At 47.9% G+C, this 24,111-nt stretch overlaps 1 protein-coding gene across 3 annotated transcripts in view; it reads left to right on the forward strand.

Moving 5' to 3' along the window:
• SPTBN4 (spectrin beta, non-erythrocytic 4) overlaps window positions 1–24,111 on the forward strand; it is a 95,486-nt gene that overhangs the window by 54,440 nt on the left and 16,935 nt on the right. For all 3 annotated transcript variants that reach the window (XM_066242476.1, XM_066242477.1, XM_066242479.1), the window contains 4 exons: window positions 1,659–1,805; window positions 3,659–3,922; window positions 20,199–20,423; window positions 21,289–21,378. In XM_066242476.1, coding sequence (XP_066098573.1) covers window positions 1,659–1,805; window positions 3,659–3,922; window positions 20,199–20,423; window positions 21,289–21,378 — 726 coding nt within the window. The remainder of the gene's footprint in view (window positions 1–1,658; window positions 1,806–3,658; window positions 3,923–20,198; window positions 20,424–21,288; window positions 21,379–24,111) is intronic.

The following is a 24,111-nucleotide window of genomic DNA, read 5'->3' on the forward strand; positions in this document are numbered from 1 at the left end:
TGAGATTTGCCCTAGGATTGGGAGACTCTCAACCTTTTTGGGGGGATGGGGTTCTTTTCTTGGTTCTTGCGACATCTGTATTAGCTTTAAATGATGGGGCGAATCACTTTTGCGGAGGTGTGTTGTGGATTATGAGGATCTTGGACTTGCTCTGGTTTTTAGAGGCTCTGATTTGGGGGGGCTTACCTCTGGTTGTTGGGGTCTCTGACACGCCCTTAGTGAGCGTGTCAGCCACTATTGGGGGGCTTTATCTTGATGACGGAATACCATCTCATTTAGGGGCTTTGCCTTCACTGGGAGCTGTGGCTGCTATTGGCAAACTCTTTCCTGTGTGTGGGAACCTGTGAATTGAGTTGGGGGTTTCAGCATTTGACCTCTAGTGTGTGTGTGTGTGTGTGTGTGTGTCTGTCTGTCTGTCTGTCTGAAGCTCTCCTGGACCTCTGGGGAGTACATGCTGGGGAATACGGACTGGGGTTTGACCAGCTGGGGATTTGTCCTTGCCTATGACTGCATTTGCCTCCGGGGACTGCTGAGCTAGAGTCCATGTTTTTTTTGGTGTTTTTTTTTTTTTCAGGAGGCAGGAGGAGAATCTTGTGACTGGGGGTTGGGAGAAGGGGGAGGAGCAAACTGTCTCAGGTGCCAGGTTTGGTCATGAGTGGGGAGATTGGGGGTTGGGGCTTGAGGGACAAGTTTTATTTGGGGGTTCAGAAAGCAGCCTTGTGTTTGGTCCTGCTCAGGGTAGTGATAGGGGCCCATTTAGTGCTTGCATTTTGGATGACTGATCTTATTGGTGAGTGGGGGGAGGGCTAGAACTGGCTTTAGTTTGGAAGGGGGGCTAGTTGGGGAGGTTCTGTGTGGTCCATCTTGAGGAGTCTGGGGCTAGTTTTTGGGGTAGGTTCATTTAGGGAGCCAGAAGGCAGCCCTGTGGCTTAAATTTGAGGGGTTGGCTTTGGTAGGGGGCTAGAACTAGTCATGGTTTGGGGGAACTGTGGTCTTAGGCTGGATCCTCATGGCTGGATTTAGGGAGTCCTGTGGGCTAATTGGGAGGCCGGATCTGAGTTTTGGGAAATGGGTTTACCCCAGATTAGAGGGCTGTTTTGGAAGGAACTAGACTTGGCATCAGTTGGGAGATTGTTTAGGAGTTCATTTGGTCATATTGGGGGCTGCAGCTAGGTGTGGGGGCCTCAGTTGATACCCTGAGAAGTGGGTTAGGGATCTTGAATTGGTTCTAATTGGAGGTGGCTGAGACTGAATCAAGGGGGCTAAGAGTTGCTATAGGGATTAGAAGTAAACTAAATTAGGTTGGAGGTCTTTTTTTGGAGGCTTAATTTGGGCATGAGTAGGACTAGGCTTACTGGCCCAGGAGCCCTGTCTTGAGCCTTAGGGCTTGTAGGATGTTGAGAAGGGCTGGCCTGAGGACAGGTGAGCTGAGGGATGGGGCATTCTGGGACCCTTCCATCCATCCTCCACCTCCTAAGAAAGAGTTTGAGCTCCCCCCGACCCCATACACATATAAAGGCCTCACTTGCAAAGGTTTTCCATCCCTTCCTCCCCTGCCCCAAGCCTAGCAGTCTCAGCCCTGAACCTGCACTTCTGGAGGGGTGGAGGCTGTGCCAGGCTGGGGGAACCTGCTGAGCCCCTCCTCCTGTCCTGCACAGCTGGATGGCTGGATCCATGAGAAGATGCTGATGGCGCGGGATGGTACACGGGAAGATGGCCACAAGCTGCATAAGAGATGGCTCCGGCACCAGGCATTCATGGCCGAGCTGGCTCAGAATAAGGAGTGGCTGGAGAAGATTGAGAGGGTGAGGATACAGAAGGCCCCTCTTCCCGTGCCAGGTGCTGGAGGCCTCCAGGGAACCCACTTCTCACGGCCAGCCTGCTGTTGTCACATCTCTGAACTGGTTCAGATCATTTCTGAGTCTGTTTCTAGCTATGGGGCCTCAAGCAATTCATGTAACCACTGTGAGCCTTGATTTGTCCATTTGTAAAATGGCCAACTTCTCTTCTAAATGGTGCCTATAACCTTCTCACTGTTAAATACAGGGGTTGGCAAAAGTAGATTTACAGTTCCTATGGAAAAAGACATGAAGGTTATGGTTATTATAATAGCTGTGTTACCTAAAAGATAAACCATAAGTAAGGATACAAAGTAATAACAATAAGAATACAAATAGAGACTATAATAATTAATAATAATATAAGAATAAAAAATCTCTTTCATGTACTCAAAACTGTAAATCTGCTTTTACCCACTCCTGTGTTTCACCCCTTCCTATTACCCCCTCAACAGGCTTTCTTCCACACCATTTGGAGCATCTAAGATGGAGTATGAAGTAGACAGGCTGGGGCAGCCCTGAGAAGCTAGGGTTAGAGTGAACTTTGCACTCCTACAGCCCTGGATTCTAACTGTGTCTATTCCTGTCACCAACTGGGTGTGCGGCCTTGGGGAATTGTGTTAAGCTCTTTGAGCCTCGGTTGGCTTTGCTTTAAAATTATGGAAATTATGAATATAGCTACTTCCCTGGGCTCTTGTGCACATGCAGTGCTTTACACAAGGCCCAGGCACCTAGGAGCTGTAATTGCTCTGGTATTGTTATTTTTAATATGCTCTAGGCCAGGGGTCCCCAAACTTTTTACACAGGGGGCCAGTTCACTGTCCCTCAGACCGTTGGAGGGCCGGACTATAAAAAAAAAACTATGAATAAATCCCTATGCACACTGCACATATCTTATTTTAAAGTAAAAAAACAAAACAAAACAAAACGGGAACAAATACAATATTTAAAATAAAGAACAAGTAAATTTAAATCAACAAACTGACCAGTATTTCAATGGGAACTATGCTCCTCTCACTGACCACCAATGAAAGAGGTGCCCCTTCCGGAAGTGCGGCAGGGGCCGGATAGATGGCCTCGGGGGGCCGCATGTGGCCCGCAGGCCGTAGTTTGGGGACCCCTGCTCTAGGCCAACATATATTGAAGTTTGACTTCTGACTTGGAGGGACCCAGGCAGAATTTTGCTCCGAGTCTCAACCCCCAAAACTGCCCCCTACTCTGATTAAACCCCTAGACCTACAGCCCTTGATGCCCCTACTCTTCTGACTCAAATGGAGACACCCAGGTGGGCCTTAAACTCTTAAGTGGCCATACATGCCAGTTCACTGAGGGACAGTGAACTGGCCCCCTGTGTAAAAAGCCACTCTTCTTGACTTTGAGTTTAATGGAAGCTAATTCTTTCTAACTCTCTCTCTCTCTCTTCTATCTTTGTTTCTCCCTTCTTGTCTTTTTGACAATACTTTTCTCATGTTTCTGAATTTATCTGAATGTCTCTGTATCTATCCCTCTATGACTGTCTCTCTCCATGTCTGCTTCCCACATCTCTATGTCTGTTTCCCTCCTCACACCTCTCTCTTCCTGCCTGCCTGCCTGTCTGCCTGCTTGTCTGTCTCCTCATCTCTATTCCTACTTCTTGGTTCCTTCCATCTCTGTGCCTATCTCTGCATCCATCCCTCATGTTTCTGTCTCTCTGTGTCTCCAACTCCTTGCTGGTCTCTCTCTCCACATTTCTTCCTGTGTCCTGTTGCTCCTGTATTTCTCTGTCCCTCCTCACCATCCACCCCATCCCCTCTCTTCCTGACTTCCATTGTCTGGGGCAGGAGGGCCAGCAGCTGATGCAGGAAAAGCCAGAACTGGCAGCCTCGGTGAGGAAGAAGCTGGGTGAGATCCGGCAGTGCTGGGCCGAGCTGGAGAGCACCACTCAGGCCAAGGCACGGCAGCTCTTCGAGGCCAGCAAGGCGGACCAGCTGGTGCAGAGCTTCACTGAGTTGGACAAAAAGCTCCTTCACATGGAAAGCCAGCTGCAAGATGTGGACCCTGGCGGGGACCTGGCCACCGTCAACAGCCAACTGAAGAAGTTACAGGTATGGCGGACCCAGATGAGGGCTTTCTGTACCACAGTGGGGCCTGAGTCAGAGTCAGACTTCACTTGAGGTATTCAAACAGGGGATTCAATAGAGGCATTTATCTCAAACGTGTTAGGGTGACTGCAGGCAGAAAGGGGCTACTGGGGCAATCCAGCTAGTAGCAAGTGTTGGAAGCCGTCACCACCCCTATGATGTGGGTTACAAAGGGGAGAGGAAAGAGTAGGTAAATAACTAGTGCACTGAGGGTTTCACGGGATCCTGACACCTGCTTCCTGGACAGAGAAACCAGGCCTGAGGAAGGGGAATGGCTTTGCACAGAATAATATTAACATTCGTGTAGTGCTTCCACTACCAGTCTCTGTGCCAAGCTCTGCTGACACCTCCTACCAACTCTAAACGATTGCTATTAGTATTATCCCCCATGTTACCAATAGGGAGACTGAGGCACAGAAGGGAAAGCACCTGGCCCAAGGGACACACAGCTAGCCAGTGTCTCCTTTATGAAATGAGGGAGTGGGGGAGGCGCTAGAGAACAGACACAGGTAGTGGATGCTCAGTATCTGACCATGCGATGTAATTGGCAAGAGGATTATATAGGTGTGGTGTTTCACCTCCCACGGTGTGCAGCTCCTACCTTTGCATGCCAAGAACAATGCCTGTGATTGAAGAGAAACTGAGGCTTTGAGAGGTGAATTTATTGGCCTAGCATAGCAAGTGGTAGAGGCTGGATTCAAACTCAGGTCCCTGTACTCTTCACACTCCTTGTGATCCGCCTTCTGCATAGTATGCTTTTGGAGTGGTTTGCATAGGGTCTGGAAGAAAAAAGTTGACTCACAATAAAAGCATAATGACACTAATTAGTATGTATTCTTTTTTTTTTTTTTTTTGTATTTTTCTGAAGCTGGAAACGGGGAGGCAGTCAGATAGACTCCTGCATGTGCCCAACTGGGATCAACTCGGCACACCCACCAGGGGGCGATGCTCTGCCCATCTGGGGTGTCACTCTGTTGCGATCAGAGCCATCCTCAGCGCCCAGGCCAACTTTGCTCCAATGGAGCCTTGGCTGTGGGAGGGGAAGAAAGAGACAGAGAGGAAGGGGAGGGGGAAGGGTGGAGAAGCAGATGGGCGCCTCTCCTGTGTGCCCTGGCTGGGAATCGAACCCAGGACTTCTGCATGCCAGGCTGACACTCCACCACTGAGCCAACCGGCCAGGGCCTGTATTCATTTATTGAGGCAGCAAATCTTTATTGAGCACTCAGTGCTTTTCTAGGTGCTGGAATGCAGCAGTGGGCAAAACTGACAAAAATCTGCCCTCATGGGGCTCACATTCTGGTAGGGCAGACAGGCAAAGGAGCAGAGACATATGATAATGCCAGTGGTGTTGCTTTTTGTGTGTGTGTGTGAAGAGAGAGGGACAGATGGGGACAGACAGACAGGAAGGGAGAGAGATGAGAAGCATCAATCATCAGTTTTTCGTTGTGACACCTTAGTTGTTCATTGATTGCTTTCTCATATGTGTCTTGACGGGGGGACGGGGGCGGGCTATAGCAGAGCGAGTGACTTCTTGCTCAAGCCAGTGACCTTAGGCTTCAAGCCAGCAAACATGGGGTTATGTCTATGATGCCACTCTAGTGAGCCCATGCTCAAGCCAAATGAACCCACGCTCAAGCCAGTGACCTCGGGGTTTTGAACCTGGGTCCTCTGGGTCCCAGTCCGATTCTCTATCCACTCTGCCACTGCCTGATCAGGCCCAGTGGTGTTGCTTTTTATACACCAATGAGTCTTAAATGCCTTGGTTTCTAGGAATACTGTACCTCTCACAAGTCACTGAGATCCCCAATGAGCTTTTGTTTGGGTGGATTATACCTATTTGATATTTACTATATTAAATATTAAAACAAATATTTAAATTATTGATTCATTTAAAAACAACAATAATTAACTGATCAGTTATTAACCCAAAAGCATTCTCTTATGAAGAATAGCTATATTTTTCTAGACAAAAGAAAATGTATTCTGAAGACTGGCATTGTTTTCAATGTTGCAACTCTCTTTTGTATCTGGCTTAATAGAAGCTAGATTCTCACCCCTGCTTCTGCATTCATGCCGCTGTAGGAGCATGGTCCCTGCAAAACCCAGCTATACAATTGGGAGAGAATAAGAGTGATAAAGGCAGCTTACACTTTAATGTTTTTATGAAAAGAGTTGTAATCTTGCAGACCCCTTGAAAGGATCTTGGGGTCCCCAGGAGTCCCTGAATCACGCTTTAAGAACCGTTCATTTATGCTCTGTGCCAGGCACATATACCTCTTCCTCTCCAGTAGCTCTGTCAGGGAGGGGCTGTCTGTGGCTTGCCCAAGGTCACACAGCCACCGAGTGGCCATTCAGGACTGCCTCGTTCCTTTCCACTCTCCTTCCTTGATACTCCCAGGCCACAGCAGGGAGGGAGACCCTCTCACTGACCTCTGAAAAATTGATCACTGCCTGAGGTCCAGACTCTGTAGGGATGACTCGGCCCCAAGTTTGCTCTGAGAGATCACCCAAAATATAGGCAGTGACAAGTGGTGGCCTAGGTGGTCAGACAGAGGAGGGAACTGTCAGTATAAGTAGCTAGGGGCAAAGTGACAAAAGCTTGGGCAGGAGAGGCTGATGGGCTTGGCTTTAAGTGCCAGCCAGGGCACATGTTCTGTCCTTCCATGAGCCACTGTCATCCCACATCAGACTGCGTCAGCTGGGCCTATCAGGGTCAGCTGAGGTTCTGCACTGAAATGGCACCTGGGATGTGGTGAACTCCCAAGAAATGGGGGGAGGGGAGTTGTGACCGTCAGGGTCCTAACTGGGGACAGAAGCATGCTCCACTGAGGACAGTTTGAGGAGGGCTTATCAAGGGTCTTGACAAAGGTGTGGGCAGGGGATGGAGAAGCCACAGGGAGGGTAGCCAAGTGGGGCTCACAACCAGAGCCTTTATCTCCCCTTAGAGGACCAGGGAGGAGAGGGAGGAGAGAGCTACTAGGTGGGAGCTGGGACCCTGAGCCAAGAAAGGCAGCCAGTCCTTGTCACTGCTGCGGAGAGAAGCCGGAAAATGCCCATTGTGCGTCTCTCCCATCCAGTCTCCTGCTGGTGTCCCTTAGCCCGATGAGGGCGTCCTTCATGGGTGCGTGCGGTCCCAGAGAGCCCCACACTTGGTTAAATGCTTGCTGTCATTGTCTTGAAATTCTTAATATTTGAACAAGGGGCTTTGCGTATTCATTTTGCACTGGGCCCCACAAATTATGGAGCCAGTCCTGAGTCCAGCCCACCTAGAAGCCAGAAGACAGGATCCATTCAGGTCAGCCCATGGGGCACAGAGCAGGGTGGAGAAGCTTGATGGTAGGTCAGGAGCGGCAAAGACATCCAGCTCAGCAGCAACCATTACTAGGATTGTTAATGGCCTTATCATTGTTACTAACTTCCTAGGCAGCTTATTGCGGTGGATAAAGGCACAAGCTTAGGACTCAAGCGGATCTGGGTTTAGGCTACTTACCAGCTGTGCGATGTTAGCCAAGTGACTTCGCTTCTCTCTCTGAGCCTCAGGTGCCTCTCTGTGCCCTGGGGAGGACCCTAATGCTAAGCTACTTCTTCTTCTTCTTTTTTTTTTTTTTTTTACAGAGAGAGGGATAGACAGGGACAGACAGACAGGAACGGAGAGATGAGAAGCATCAATCATTAGTTTTTCATTGAGTGTTGTGACAACTTAGCTGTTCATTGATTGCTTTCTCATATGTGCCTTAACCATGGGCCTTCAGCAGACCGAGTAACCTCTTGCTCGAGCCAGCAACCTTGGGTCCAAGCTGGTGAGCTTTTGCTCAAAACAGATGAGCTCACGCTCAAGCTGGCGACCTCGGAGTCTCGAACCTGAGTCCTTGGCATCCTAGTTCAATGCTCTATCCACTGCACCACCGCCTGGTCAGGCTCTAAGCTACTTCTTTTTTTTATTTTTTTAATTTATTTATTTTTTACAGAGACAGAGAGTGAGTCAGAGAGAGGGATAGACAGGGACAGACAGACAAGAACGGAGAGAGACGAGAAGCATCAATCATTAGTTTTTCATTGCGCGTTGCAACACCTTAATTGTTCATTGATTGCTTTCTCATATGTGCCTTGACTGCAGGCCTTCAGCAGACCGAGTAACCTCTTGCTCGAGCCAGCAACCTTGGGTCCAAGCTGGTGAGCTTTTGCTCAAAACAGATGAGCTCACGCTCAAGCTGGCGACCTCGGAGTCTCGAACCTGAGTCCTTGGCATCCTAGTCCAATGCTCTATCCACTGCACCACCGCCTGGTCAGGCTCTAAGCTACTTCTTGATAGCAGGACTGTAGGAGTCAGTATAGTATCATGGTCAAGGCCATGAATGCTGGAGTTTGGCTGCCTGAGTTCAAGCCCTGGCTCTGTGACTTACCAGCTAGATAACTTGGAAATTTCTTCTTTCTTTGTGCCTCAGTTTGTTCTTTAGTAGAATGGGCCCAGTAACAGTATGGATCACATTGTGGAGGATACAAGACATAATGCATTGAGTGATTTCAGAATTGTTGACCCAACAAATCTAGGATTCAATATTTGTTTATAGCAAGAGAACAAGAGAGACAGACACACACACACACACACACACACACACACACACACACACGAAGGAAGAGAGGTGAGAAGCATCATTTCTTTGCTGTAGTTCCTTAGTTGTTCATTGACTGTTTCTCATATGTTTCTTGATCAGGGGTCTACAGCAGAGCAGGTGACCCCTTGCTTAAGCCAGCGACCTTGGGCTCAAGCCAGTGACCACAGGGCTTAATCTGTAATCCCACGCTTAAGCTGGCAACCTCGGGGTTTTGAACCTGGGTCCTCAGTGTCCCAGGTCAACACTCTATCCACTGCGCCACTACCTGGTCAGGTTTGTTTTTCACTTTTGTCTTCAGCCAGAAGAGATATTACTATACTGTGTTCAAAACTTATTTGGGCCTGACCAGGTGGGGGCACAGTGGATAGAGTGTTGGACTGGGATGTGGAGGACCCAGGTTCGAAACCCCGGCTTGAGTGTGGGCTCACCAGCTTGAGCATGGGTTCACTGGCTTGAGTGCGGGATCGCTGGCTTGAGCATGGGATCATAGACATGGCCCCATGGTCGCGAGCTTGAGTCCAAGGTCACTGGCTTGAGCCCAAGGTCACTGGCTTGAGCAAGGGGTTACCTGCTCTGCTGTAGACCCACGGTCAAGGCACATATGAGAAAGCAGTCAATGACCAACTAAAGGAGCCGCAACAAAGAATTGATGCTTCTCATCTCCATTTCTGTCTGTCTGTCCCTATCTGTACCTCTCTCTGACTCTCTCTCTGTCTCTGTCATAAAAAAACAAACAAAATTTACTTGGGTTAGTTATTTCTTCACCTTCACTGTGGTTATGTTATTATGTAAAAGAGTTGTTTCATTTCTGTTTGTTATTCTGTGTGGGCACAGAAATTCCCCAACCAATATAGCTTTTTTCTTTTCTTTCTTGTTTTCTATTTCTTTTTTTTTTTTTTTTAAGCAAGAGAGAGAGATGGACAGACAGACAGGAAGGGAGAGAGATGAGAGGCATCAATTCTTTTTTGCAGCATCTTAGTTGTTCATTGATTGCTTTTTCATATGTGCCTTACTGGGGGGCTACAGCAGACCGAGTGACCCTTTGCTTGAGCCAGCGACCTTGGGCTCAAGCTGGTGAACCTTGCTCAAATCAGATGAGCCTGTGCTCAAGCTGGTGACCTTGGGGTCTTGAACCTGGGTCCTCCGCATCCTAGTCTGATCCACTGCACCACCACCTGGTCAGGCTGATTGCTTTCTTATATGTGCCTTGACCAGGGGCTCCAGCAAAGCCGACAACCCTGGGCTCAAGCTGGTGAGCCTTCACTCAAGTCAGTGACCTCAGGGTTTGAACCTGGGTCTTCGGCATCCCTGGTTGATGCTGTACTCACTGTGCCACCACCTGATCCAGCCAGCTGTTTTCTTTCTCTCTCTCTCTCTCTCTCTCTCTCTTTCCCTTCCCTTCCCTTCCCTTCCCTTCCCTTCCCTTCCCTCCCTCCCTCCCTCCCTCCTTTCTTTCTTTCTTTCTTTCTTTCTTTCTTTCTTTCTTTCTTTCTTTCTTTCTTTTTTATTTTTCCCCACATGAAAGATGAGAGAGAGAGAGAGAGAGAGAGAGAGAGAGAGATGGAGAGAGAGACAGACAGATAGGAAGGGAAAGAGATGAGAATCATCAACTCAGTTGCGGCACCTTAGTTGTTCATTGATTGCTTTCTCATACATGCCTTGACTGGGGAGCTTCAGCCCAGCTAGTGAGCCCTTGCTCAAGCCAGTGACTATGGAGTCATATCAATGATCCCACACTCAAGCCAGTGACCCCGTGCTCAAGCTGGTGAGCCCGTGCTCGAGCCAGCGACCTTGGGGTTTCGAACCTTGGGTCCTCAGCATCCCAGGCTGATGCTCTATCCACTGCACCATTGCCTAGTCAGGCCCATATAGTGTTTTAAAAATGTATTTGTGGGGGTGATATTATGGAACATTAATATAGTGCCCAAAGGTAGAACTATCTTCAGTTCACTGATCTTCCCAAATTGCATGCTCAGGTCCTGATGCTAATTAGGAACTCCTGCTTCCTCCCAGCTCTGCAGCACCTGGTGTCGTCAGACGTTTTAGACTGTGGCCTTTGTGCTTGCATCTTTTTCAGGGAACTGGTGAGCTTGGGCATCCTTGTCTCTTTTTGACCATTCAGATTTCAGAGGGAGGATTTGGGGCCTCTTACTTTAAAAGAGTCAGCTCTTCCCTACCTGTGGGGAGGTTAGGCCCACCAAGCCCAGGAGACCGTGAGTTGGGGTCCCACTGTTTAAGGGACAGACTGAGATGGGGGAGTGTGGGCACGGGGCGGGGAGGAACAGCCAAGGCACTGGCACTCTAGGTCACAAAGCAATGGGCGGCCGTGCCAAGCTTCAGCAGAGAAATCCTAGCCTTATTTTCCAGCAGAGGGAGCCTGAGCCCCAGGTGGAGAGTGACTCAGTCTGGCCATGGTCCCCAGATGGAGTCCATCTGGGCCTCAGGAGTTGCCGCTGGGGAGGGGACGGGAGAGGCCTTCCAAGGCCCATTGTCCCCTGCGGCCCTCTGGAGAGCCCAGACACTGGGCATATGCAGGAGGAAAGGAGTGGTCCAGCTGGGCACACATTTTGGCTGGTGCTCCCCCCTCAGGCCCTGGGGCCAGGCTGGGCTGGGGGCGGTCCTAGCGCCGGGGCATGGATGTGTGAGTGGTCTGTCTCCCCTCTGACTCTATCTGGGCCTGTCTCTCAGTCCTGCTCCCCTAGTTCTTCTGTGTCTGTTTCTCTTCATTTCTGTCTCTCCCATCTCAGCCTCTCTTCCTTGATCTCTTACCCCTGTGTTTTCCTTGGGTCCTCCCCATCTCCCTGCCCCAGCCGCTGCAGCAGGCTTCCTGGGACCCCACCCTCTAGGTCTAAGCCAGAGTTCTCTCTCAGCACCTTCTGCCCAACTGTCCTTCTGGCTGAGGGGCCAGATGGTAGAGTTCCAAGCCCCCACTTTCCCAGTCCTCAGGGGCCTGGCCAGCTGGTTTGGCTCAGCCGCTGGCTCCTGCTTGGGGAGGGGGTGCGGGTGCTGGTCTCCTGCCATCTGAGGGGAACCGCCAGGGGAAAATGCACTGGAGGCTTTGCAGCTGCTGGGCTGAGTCCCTGAGGACTCTTTACTACCCCCATCCTAAGCAAGGCTCTTTCTCTGGCCAAGGAAACATCCTCCTCCCCTTTTTTCATTTTTTTTGTGCCACATTTCTTCATCTAGCTCAGCATGGCCTATGGGAAGAGGCCAGATTCGGAAGCTCCACAGTCCATTCCACGACCATGTGACCAAGGGCAAGTTACCCCATCTTTCTGAGCCTCAGTGTCCCCAGTTAGAAAGAAGCAGAGTGACTGAGAGCTACTAGGGTTTTGTGCTCACATGCCCTGGTTTCATATTTTGGCTCTGGCAGTTTTTACTTGGGGTCAGGGACTGCCCCTCTGTGAGCCTCAACTTCTCTGTCTGGTAAATGGGAAGGCAGCAAGGTAGATCTGAGTAGCAATCAGGTTGATCTGGGGTCAGGGCTGGCTGTGTCATTAGCAATCATGTGGCCAGTGCCTGAAGCTTTTTTGGAAGTAGGGTCCTCTGGGTTTTTTTTTTCTTTACCTTTAATGTCTACATTATTTCCTTTTTTTTTTTTTTTAGGTTTTATTATTTATTTTATTTTATTTATTCATTTTAGGGGGGGGAGAGAGAAAGAGTGAGAGAGAGAGAGAAGGGAGAGGAGCAGGAAGCATCAACTTCCATATGTGCCTTGACCAGGCAAGCCAGGGTTTTGAACCGGCAACCTCAGTGTTTCCAGGTTGACGCTTTATCCACTGTGCCACCACAGGTCAGGCGCTTATTTCTTTTTTTGAAAAATTGACATTTAATTCTATACCATAAAATGCACACTTTTAAAATAACAATTCAGTGTTTTTTAAAAAATGTATTTGCAGAGTTGAGCAACTCTAACCACTATCTAATTCCAGAATATTGTCATCAACCCAAAAAAATCTTCGTACCCATCAGCTCCCTGTACTAATCTACTTTCTATGTCTGTAAATTTGTCTATTTTGGACATATATAAGGGGAATCATAAATATGTGCTTCTTTGTGTCTGGCTTTTTTAACTTAACAGTGTTTTCAAAAGCCATCCATGTGTGGTACGTAGCAGTACTTTATGGCTCCTCTGGTTTTCATGTTTAAAGCTAGTTTAATTTCTTTTAAATTTTTTATTTATTAATTTGAGAGAGAAAGGGAAGGGGGAGAGAGAAAGAGAGAGAGACAACATTTGTTGTTCCACTTATTTATGCATTCATTGGTTGACTCTTATGTGTGCCCTGACCGGGAATCACACCCGCAACCATGCCGCCTTGGGACAACACTTTAACCAACTTAGCTACCCAGCCAGGGTGCTAGTTTAATATTTTTAATGTTAATCTTGTAAGGTATTTTTCCCCCGCCGAGAAGGAAGGAAGAGGCCGGAGCCACCAAGTGTGGAATAGTAAAAGGCTTTATTGAGTACAGAGCGCACATCCCGCCCCGCGAGGTTCCCTGGCCCCGAGGAAAGAAAGATGGAGGTCAGGGAAGTCGCCGATGGCGGTCAGGCAAGCTACTGCCCCCTGGGGGGCAAAGCGGATCTTGACGAAGGGCCGGGGTGGAACATGCTCAGGAGCCGGTGGATGATGACCTCCTTGCCCTTGGGTGGCGGTGGGTAGAAGCAGTGTTGGACAGATAGCCGGTGAAGACGCTCAGCTCGCTGGGGGCGACCCACCAGGGCTCGCCCAGCTCCACCTGGCCCCCAGGGGGAAGGAAAGGCTGGAAGTGGCGGGCGGCAAACAGTGCACTTGGCGAGGCTGCGGTTGTCCAGTTGCGGAGGCCAGCCAGGGCCAGGCGGGAGACCCCTAAGGACCCATCTTTGCTCTTGGTCATGGACTCCGGGAGCAGAGGCTGGAATCGGGCTTCTCTGGTGAGCGTCTCCTCGCTGGGGTCTGGGGGCAGCTCCTCCTCATAGCTGACGGCAGGAGTTGACCCTGTCAGCTCCTCCACGATGGGCCTGAACTCCTCAGGGCTGATGTACGAATCCTGCTCCCTGTCCAAGGAGGAGAAGAGAAAGAGGCCTGTCCCCAGTGCCTTCAGCGCAGACTCCTGCCGCGCGGCCGCCTGGGCCTCGGTGTAGCGGGCGAGAACCAGAGGGGAAGTCAGGCGGCTCGCTGAGCTGGAACTCGGCATGGATCCGGAACATCACAGTGTAGTAGACTTCCCTGGCCTCCATCTCCTCCATCTATCTTTCCTCGGGGACAGGGAACCTTGCTGGGCGGGACGCGCTCTGTACTCAATAAATCCTTTTGTTATTCCACTTTGCGGCTCCGAGCCCTCTTCCTTCCTTCTGGGCGGGGAAAAATACCTTACAAATCTTTAATATGGTTCAGGAAAGAGAAGCAGAACAGCAAGGTGATTATTCAAACAAAGTCAACACATTTGCGGAGACCTACACTGTGCAGGTACAGTGCACTGGGATCCAACTGTGAAAAAAACATATGTCCCTGTCTTCCCTGTCCCCATAGCTGTTGTGAGGATTAGATGAGTTATTCCTTGTCAAGCATCAGGATGTGTTACCTATTATTGCTGTTACAATAAGAACTTCAAACAGAAGGGTAAAAAGGAAAAAGGTCTTCCTTCCCTCTGCACACACAGTCCCATCCTCCAGGGGTGTAACTGTTCTCGACAGTTTCTTCTCTATCCTAGAAATATTGTGTGTGGCCCTGGCCGATTGGCTCAGTGGTAGAGCGTCGGCCTGGTGTGTGGGGGACCCGGGTTCGATTCCCGGCCAGGGCACATAGGAGAAGCGCCCATTTGCTTCTCCACCCCACCCCCTCCTTCCTCTCTGTCTCTCTCTTCCCCTCCCACAGCCAAGGCTCCATTGGAGCAAGGATGGCCCGGGCGCTGGGGATGGCTCCTTGGCCTCTGCCCCAGGCGCTAGAGTGGCTCTGGTCGCAACATGGCAACGCCCAGAATGGGCAGAGCATTGCCCCCTGGTGGGCAAAGCATCGCCCCTGGTGGGCGTGCCGGGTGGATCCCGGTCGGGCGCATGCGGGAGTCTGTCTGACTGTCTCTCCCTGTTTCCAGCTTCAGAAAAATACAAAAAAAAAAAAAAAGAAAAAAAAAGAAATATTGTGTGTGTGCGCGCGCACACACACATATACACACACACACCATACTGAAGCTTGCCTTTTTACTTGACAAAACACCCTCGGCATCCTTTCTTGTCACCAAATCTATGGATATACCCTGTCCCTTTAAACTGTTGCATGATATTCCATGGGCTGGTTTGACAGTCTATCTTTAATCAGTCTTCTGTTGAGAGATCTTTGGGTTGTTTCCAATCTGCTAGCACAAATAACACTGCAAAAGACATCTTCGTCTATATGTATTTGAGCACATGTGCAAGTATTTGCAAGTATTGCAAATAACACTGCAAAAGACATCTTCGTCTATATGTATTTGAGCACATGTGCAAGTATTTCTGTAGGAAATGGTTCTCAAAGTGCCACTTCTGGGCCAAAAGGTATATGCACTAAAGATAGCTATAGCCATATCTCCTCCTGAAAAAGCAGTGGAAACACCTGCAATGTGACTGTCAGCATCCATCACCCCTGTGACCAGCATCATTAGGTATTGTCAAGCTTTTTCATCTCTGCTAATCTGGAAAAAGTGACAGATACTGTCTTATAGTTATTTTAATTAGCAGTTTCCTGAACATTGAAAGAGGCTGAACATCTTGTTGTTTAATGACCATTTTGCTTCTGCACCCTTTGCCCATGTTTGCAGAAAAGGATATACATTAAATGGGTGTTCAAAATATATGGCATTTTTGTAGAAATAGAAAAGTGTCAGTGTCTTAATTATTCCATCTTGGGTCATATGGCCACTTCCTGAAGGTTGTAAAGGGTTTTCATGTAGTGGCAACTGGAACTTATAATCTTAACGTTTCAGACTATATTTAAGAGTTTCCTGAATTCTAATGCATTTTCATTTTCTTAATGAAAAAGGTTTTGGGGTGATTTTTCTTTTTCTTTGATTTCTGTAGCTTATGAATGTGCCTTTAAAAAATTTCCATCTTACATGGTTTTGACGTTACAGTTTTATTTTTACCATTTTATGACCCCACAGAATGTGAACTGTATCAGTTGGACTCTTTGGGGTGCAATTCATAGCACTTAAACCCAAATTAACTTAGGCTAAAAAGGGACACTGTTGGCTCAGGTAGCTAAAAGATTCATGGGTATGCAGCTTTCTGCATGGCTGGATTAGTTACTCAAATTATGCCCTCAGCCTGACCAGGCGGTGGCGCAGTGGATAGAGCATTGGACTGGGATGCAGAAGACCCAGGTTCGAGACCCCGAGGTCGCCAGCTTGAGCGTGGGCTCATCTGGTTTGAGCAAAATTCACCAGCTTGGACCCAAGGTCGCTGGCTCAAGCAAGGGGTTGCTCGGTCTGCTGAAGGCCTGTGGTCAAGGCACATATGAGAAAGCAATCAATGAACAACTAAGGTGTTGCAATGCGCAGCAAAAAACTAATGATTGATGCTTCTCATCTCTCCGTTCCTGTCTGTCTGTCCCTGTCTATCCCTCTCTCTCACTCTGACTCTGTCTCTGTAAAAAAAAAAAAAAAAAAAATGCCCTCAGGAATCTGTTTCCATTTCTGCACCCCGTTTGCCTCTGTGTTGGCAAACGTTGTTTTGTCTGTGTTGTTGGGAGCTTGTTTCCCTGCAGTGTCAAGATAGCCCCCAGTACCCTAGGTCATCAGTTTAGAAACCCCTAGGAAAGAGGGCATCCCTTCCAGCTCACACTTTTCCAGCAAAAATGGGAAGAGTTTTCATTGGCTGATTTTAGGTCACATGCCCTCTCCTGCCCAATCCTTGTGGCCACAGTGATTTAGTGTTCTCATTGGCAGGCCTGAGTTATATGGCTATTCTTGGGCCGCTGGATTTCAGTGGCCCCTCAGGAAGCTAGAAGTGTTTTCATTGGCCCAGCTTAGGTCATATGACCATCCCCGACCCAATTCCTGTGGTCAGGGTGTTTTCAGTGTTCTGGGCACTCTAGGTTTTATTAATCTCTCAAGAAGCTCAGAACCCGAGAGTGGCGTTGGAGTTACTGCTAAGTAAGGGATGGTTGTTGAACAGGCAAAACCAACAGCTCTGCACTAAAGAACCTTGGAACAAAAGTCTTGACTTGGTTCTTAAGTTTTGAGTTCTGGCTTGCAGTCTCTTTCCTTAGTCTGTTACCACTTAAATTCATTGTTATTTTGTTTTCTTTTCTAGCTTACTCCCATCTGTTTAGAATCACACAAGTAAATATATTTTTTGGGTAAAAAATATTACTAACCTAGAAGTCTTCAGTAAAACAAAGCCTCCCTTCTCTATACTTCCCAGCCTCATACCCCAAAGAGAACCTCAATTATTATTTGGTGTGCACCCTTCTAGACCTCTTCCTATGCATTTACAAATGTACCTATGTAAATTTTTTTTTTTTAGTGAGAGAGAGACAGGGAGAGAGATGAGAAGCATCAACTCATAGTTTTAGCACCTTATCTATGGCCATACCACCCTGAACATGCCCGATCTCGTCATAGTTGTGGCACTTTAGTTGTTCATTGATTGCTTTCTCATGTGTGCCTTGACCAGGGGTCTCCAGCCTGAGCCAGTGACCCCTTGCTCAAGCCAGTGACCTCGGGCTTCAAGCCAGTGACCTTTTGGGCTTAAGCCAGCAACCATGAGGTCATGTTTAGGATCCCATGCTCAAGCTGGTAAGCCCGTGCTCAAGCCAGATGAGCCCGTACTCAAGCCAGTGACCTCAGGGTTTTGAACCTGAAACCTCAGCATCCCAGGTCAGTGCTCTATGCACTGCACCACCATCTGGTCAGGCATGAATTTTTAATATTTTTTATTTTATTTTTAAGTTTAATTTAAATTTTTGAATAAATAAATTTTATGGTTCAGACATCAAAAATCATATAAAAACCCTATGTGAAAAGTCTTGTGTTCATCTCTGTCCTCATTCACTAAATTCCCACCCACCGAATAGGTACTATCTGTTATTAATTTCTCGTCTATTCTAGGGAAGTTTTATGCATGTGCAATCCACAACAAATATATATTAATATGTATGTTCAAAATTGCTTTTCCTCTTGACAGTAAATCTTGGCTATTATTCAATACTGTTATGGATTTGTTTAACTGTTTCACTCCTAATGGGCATTGAGGTTGTTTCCAATTTTTTCCCATTATAAATTCTGCTACAGTGAGATCCTTGGAGACATCTCTGCTACAGTGAACACCTTTGGACAAACATCTTTGTGAATATGTGCTAGTATTTATTTATTTATTTATTTATTTATTTTTTTTTTTTTTTTTTTTTTTTTACAGAGACAGAGAGAGAGTCAGAGAGAGGGACAGATAGGGATAGACAGGCAGGAACAAAGAGAGATGAGAAGCATCAATCATCAGTTTTTTGTTGCGACACCTTAGTTGTTCACTGATTGCTTTCTCATATGTGCCTTGACCGTGGGCCTTCAGCAGACCAAGTAACCCCTTGCTCAAGCCAGCGACCCTGGGTCCAAGCTGGTGAGCTTTGCTCAAACCAGATGAGCCCGCACTCAAGCTGGCGACCTCGGTGTCTCGAACTTGGGTCCTCCATATCTCAGTCCGACACTCCATCCACTGCGCCACTGCCTGGTCAGGCTGCTAACACTAGATATTGATTTTATGTTTTTACCAATCTGATGAATAGAAAACTATACCTTGTTTAATTTGTATTTTCCTGCTCATTAGTGAGACTGGGGATCTTTTCATGCACTTATTTTTTCTTCTGTGTGTTGCCTGTTCACATGTAATGCCAATTTCTCTTTCTCTCTCTCTCTCTCTCTCTCTCTCTCTCTCTTTTGAGAAAGAGACAAGAAGGGAAAGAGATGAGAAATATCAACTCGTGGTTATGGCATTTTAGTTGTTCATTGATTGCTTTTTATATGTGCCTTGACCAGGGGGCTCCAGCTGAGCCAGTGACCCATTGCTCAAGTCAGCAACTTTGGACTCAAGCCAGTGACCATGGGATCATGCTGATGATCCCGTGCTCAAGCTGGCGACCTCGGGGTTTTGAACCTGGGACCTCCGCATCCCAGGTTGACTATCCACTGCACCACCACTAGTCAAGCCCCACTTCTCTTTTGGGCAGTCTTTCCTTGACAAATAAATGATGTCATTTATTTGTACCATGAACAAATCACAACTGAAGGCCTATTACAAGTCAGGCACTGTTCTAGTAACTTGGGAATACAGAAGTGGATTGACACTGCCTCTGCCCTCATGAAGCTCACATTCTAGAAACAAGAGACCAATAAAAAAAAAACTATAAGTGCCTGACCGGGCGGTGGCACAGTGGATTCAGTGTCAGACTGGGATGCGGAGGACCCAGGTTCGAGACCCCAAGGTTGCCAGCTTGAGCACAGGCTCATCTGCTTTGAGCAAGTCTCACCAGCTTGAGCCCCTGGCTCGAGCAAGGGGTCACTCAGTCTGCTGTAGGCCCTCCGGTCAAGGCACATGTGAGAAAGCAATCAATGAACAACTAAGGTGCTGCAACGAAGAATTGATGCTTCTCATCTCTCTCCCTTCCTGTCTGTTCATCTCTCTGACTCTCTCTGTCTCTGTCACAAAATAAATTAATTAATTAATTAAAACAAAACAAAACAAAAAAACCCTATAAGCAAAGTCAGTTACCTGATGGTGGTCAGTGTTGTGGAAACAGGAAGCAGTATAAAGGCAAATTCTTTGATTGTTAAATAAACTAATTCTTTGCTCTAATATGTGTTAAATATTTTTCCAGTTTGTTATTTGTGTTTAACTGCATCTAGAAACTTTGGTTGGTGTGAAAGTATTTTATGTGGCCAAATTTGTAAATCTTTCCCTTTATGGTTTTTATGCTTGGAAAGATTTTCTCCATCTCAAGATTATAAAAGCATTTGCCCAGGTTTTCTTCTAGTACCTTATGGATTTACTTATTCCATTTAATCCATCTGGAATTGTTCTCAGCATGAAGAGTGAGGAAGAGATCCAGCTAAATTGGTTAGCCAGTTGGCCGATGACCATTCGTTGAATAATCCATGTTTTCCTTGGAGATTTGAAATGGCATCTATAAAATATATTAATCTCCTGTGTGTTTGGGTCTGCTTTTGCACTTTGTGCCTATCCCTATATCAACCATTTAAATCACTATAGCTTTGTATTTATTTTTGCTATTTGGAAAGGTTGTCTCTTTAGACAAATTACCTAACTTCTCTAGGCGTCAGTTTCCTCCTCTGTAAAACAGGGATACCACCAACTGTGAAAGGTTTTTCTGAGAACTAAAAAATTAATGGACCACTTTAGTCCAGGGGTCAGGTAAGCCTCTTTGGGAAGGTAATATCTAAGATGAATTCTAATTGACAAGGAAGCTCATTCTTGGCAGAGGGAATAGCACAGGCAAAGGCCCTGAGGCAGGAACTGAGAGTGTTGCCGAATCAAAGAGGTGAGGGCAGCGCTGTAGAGGGAATTGTGCAAGGGGAGAGTGGAATGGTGGGCCGCGGTGAGGGGTTTGCTGTCACCACGGAGATACTGGAGCCCACGGAGCCTGCCCCTCTTTCCACAGTCGATGGAGTCACAAGTGGAGGAGTGGTACCGCGAGGTGGGCGAGTTGCAGGCGCAGACGGCGGCGCTGCCGCTGGAGCCCGCAAGCAAGGAGTTGGTCGGGGAGCGGCAGAACGCCGTGGGCGAGCGCCTGGTGCGCTTGCTGGAGCCGCTGCAGGAGCGCCGCCGCCTGCTACTCGCTTCCAAGGAACTGCACCAGGTGGCGCACGACCTCGACGACGAGCTGGTGAGGCCCGGAGCGGGGATCTGGGGTGGGACCAAGGTAACGCCCCGGGGGGAGGGGTAGAGGCTGGGGGCGGGGCCGGGGCTGTGGGTGGAGCTGGCTAAGAGACCTGAGAGACCCAGCTGTTCAATCCTTCACTTATTCATTTACTCATTCACGCACTCATTCATTCATTCATTCTTTCTTTCTTTCACATTCATTTACTGTTTCAGTCATTTATTCATGACTCATTCTTTCCTTCCTTCACCCATTTATTTACTTGTTACTCATTTATTCACTCATCACTCATTCATTCATTTCCTCATTCAGTCATTCACTTCCTGATTTGCTCATTCATTCATTTATTCACTAATTTGATCATTTATTTGATCAAATCCTGGTTCCAGCCCTGGGCTTGAATGATACTGGAGTCACAGGGGAGATCAAGGCAGACCCCATACCTGCCCATAGACTCTTTGGCATAGAGGACTGAGAGTCTAAAGGGAAGACATTTTTGTCCCCAGATAGTGACAATCCAGGTTGGTTAGGACTGTGATGGGGCAGGTTAAGGGGCCGTGGGAGCTCAGAGGCAGCAACTCCTCAAGGTCCAAAGTCAGGGAGGGTTTCCTGGAGGAAGGTGTGTCTGAGCTGAGAAGTGAAAGGAAAAAGAGTACACATGAACTTGCTGAGGGAGTAGGAAAGGAATGCCAGGAAGCAAAATCTGCCTGTGCAAAGGCCAGAGGTAAGCATGAGCCTGGCTCGAGTGTGTAGAGCATGTCCAGCACAGATGATGATCCTTGAATGCCGTGCGGGTGGCTTACAGTTTAGTTGGGATGCAGAGATCCATGGATGCATTCTTCCCTTGACCTGCTCCCTGTATCCCCTCCAGGCATGGGTCCAGGAGCGGCTGCCACTGGCCATGCAGACGGAGCGAGGCAATGGCCTGCAAGCTGTCCAGCAGTACATTAAAAAGAATCAGGTGAGCAGATTCTGGGCGAGGGAGTGGGTTAGGACATACAGGTGGTTAAAGCCAAAAAGGGGAATTAATTCGCTCTTGTCTTTGAAAAGACAGAAGGTACCGATGCATCCAGGTTCTTCCATGACATCATAAACCACTGTTTCAGATCCATTTTTTGTTTTTCCTGCGTTAGTTTTGTTATAGGGCAACTCTCCTCTCCTAGTGGTAAAAGACCTCGACCTCCATCAGATTCAAATTTACATCTCAACTTTAGTATATGTGCTGCCAAAACGAGCACCAAATTGACATCCCATCAGCAAAACTAAAGAGAATTTCTCTCTTCAAAAAGATGCAGTCTCGCCCTGGCCGGTTTGCTCAGCTGTAGAGCGTCGGCCTAGCGTGCGGAGGACCCGGGTTCGATTCCCGGCCAAGGCACACAGGAGAAGCGCCCATTTGCTTCTCCACCCCTCCGCTGCGCCTTCCTCTCTATCTCTCTCTTCCCCTCCCGCAGCCAAGGCTCCATTGGAGCAAAAGTGGCCCGGGCGCTGGGGATGGCTCTGTGGCCTCTGCCTCAGGCGCTAGAGTGGCTCTGGTCGCGACATGGCGACGCCCAGGATGGGCAGAGCATCGCCCCCTGGTGGGCAGAGCATCGCCCCATGGTGGGCGTGCCGGGTGGATCCCGGTTGGGCGTATGCGGGAGTCTGTCTGACTGTCTCTCCCTGTTTCCAGCTTCAGAGAAATAAAAATAAAAAAAATTTAAAAATGCAGTCTCACTAATCAGCAGGAATAACTCTTATTGGCTCAACTTGAGTCATATGCCCACCTGATTTAATCAAGGTGGCCAAGGACTTAGACTGTTCTGACTGGCTTGGTTCCAGCTAAGGGCCCACCCTTGGAACAGCAGGTGAAGTCAGCCTTAATTTAATTACCTGTGATGAGATGGAGGCAAAGAGGTTCCCCAAAAGAAAGTCAGAGTTCCTTCACAAGAATTAAGGGGAATGATCGTTAGTCCATGAAAAGTAAAAACAACAAACAGGTAAAAGCTTGAAACACACACAAGGAGTGAGAATAAAAAGGATCAGAGAGAGTGCTGACTTCTAAGCTGAGTGCTGTTGGGGGCATTTGAGCCCCTGAAACTGCTAGATCTCCATTCTGCTCTCTGGATCTGCCTACACATCTAAACAGTAGAGAATTGGCCTAGAGCAGTGGTTTTCCGATTGCTTAGCAGAGGAACTCTTTGGTCAAAGCAACTCTTTCACAAAAGCTCAAAGTAAGGCACATGAAAGAGGAATAACAACAATAGCAAAAATGTATTGATTAAAGATTATGTAACAATACTGTAGCATAATACTGCGAGGAAGTCATAACAGTTATTTCATTTAATCCTCACAATAACTCTGTCTGGCAGGTATTGCCATTATCCCTCCTTTTTTTTTTTTTTTTTTTTTTTTTAGCGAGGTAGAGATGGACAGACGGGGAGAGATGAGAAGCATCAACTTGTAGTTGCGTCACTTTAGTTGTTCATTGATTGCTTCTCGTATGTGCCTTCACTGGGGGGGTTCCAGTGGAGCCAGTGACCCCTCGCTCAAGCCAGCAACCTTGGGCTCAAGCCTGCCACCATGGGATCATGTCTGTCATTACCCCTTTTAACCAAAATTAATAAGTTCGGAATATGGGGAACTGAAAGATGGTGGGGAGGTGGGTACGCAAATTATTTTGAAAGGTTCGTGATCATGCTGCACTAGATGGAGTTCTTTAAGAGGCTGGAGTTTTTCTCAGATTTTGTTTTCTCATCTTGATGAAACTACTCTTGTCTGTGGACAATGTTGGGGGCAAATAAAGCTGATTCATCATTTTTATGGTTGAGGAAAATGACCAAGTACACTTGATGTTTAAAAGTGGGGGAGCTAAAAAAAAAAAGGGAGGGAGCTGCCTGACCAGGTGGTGGCGCAGTAGATAGAGCGTCAAACTGGGATGTAGAAGGATCCAGGTTCGAGACCCCAAGGTCACCAGCTTGAGCGCAGGCTCATCTGGTTTGAGCAAAAAGCTCATCAGCTTGGACCCAAGGTCGCTGGCTCCAGCAAGGGGTTACTTGGTCTGCTGAAGGCCCATGGTCAAGGCACATATGAGAAAGCAATCAATGAACAACTAAGAAGTCACAACGCACAACGAGAAACTAATGATTGATGCTTCTCATCTCTCTCCGGTCCTGTCTGTCTGTCCCTGTCTATCTCTGCCTCTGTAAATAAATAAATAAATAAATAAAAGTGGGGGAGCTCAGCTGGGTGTGAGAGTGTTGGATCCAGGGGCTGTTAAAAGAAAAATTGCTGCTGAGCCTAACCAGGCAATGGTACAGTGGATAGAGTGTTGGCCTTGGACGCTGAGGACCCTGGTTTTGAAGCCCTGAGGTTGCCGGTTTGAGCGTGGGCTTGCCAGCATGAGCACAGGGTTGCTGACTAGAGCGTTGGATGCTGGACATGACCCCAGGGTCGCTGGCTTGAAGCCCAAAGGTTGCTGGCTTGAGCCCAAGGTCAGTGGCTTGAGCAAGGGGTCACTGGCTTGTCTGCGCCCCACCCCCCATCAATGTATGTATGAGAAGGCAATCAAAGAACAGCTAAGGTGCCGCAATGAAGAACTGATGCTTATCTTTCTCCCTTCCTATCTGTCTGTCCCTATCCCTCTTTCTTTCTGTCTCTCTCTCACTAAAAAAAAAAAAAAAAAAAAAAAAAAAAAGATTGAAAGAAAAATTGCTGC

The sequence above is a fragment of the Saccopteryx bilineata genome, chromosome 9 (assembly GCF_036850765.1).
Source record: "Saccopteryx bilineata isolate mSacBil1 chromosome 9, mSacBil1_pri_phased_curated, whole genome shotgun sequence".
Taxonomy (NCBI): Eukaryota; Metazoa; Chordata; class Mammalia; order Chiroptera; family Emballonuridae; genus Saccopteryx; species Saccopteryx bilineata.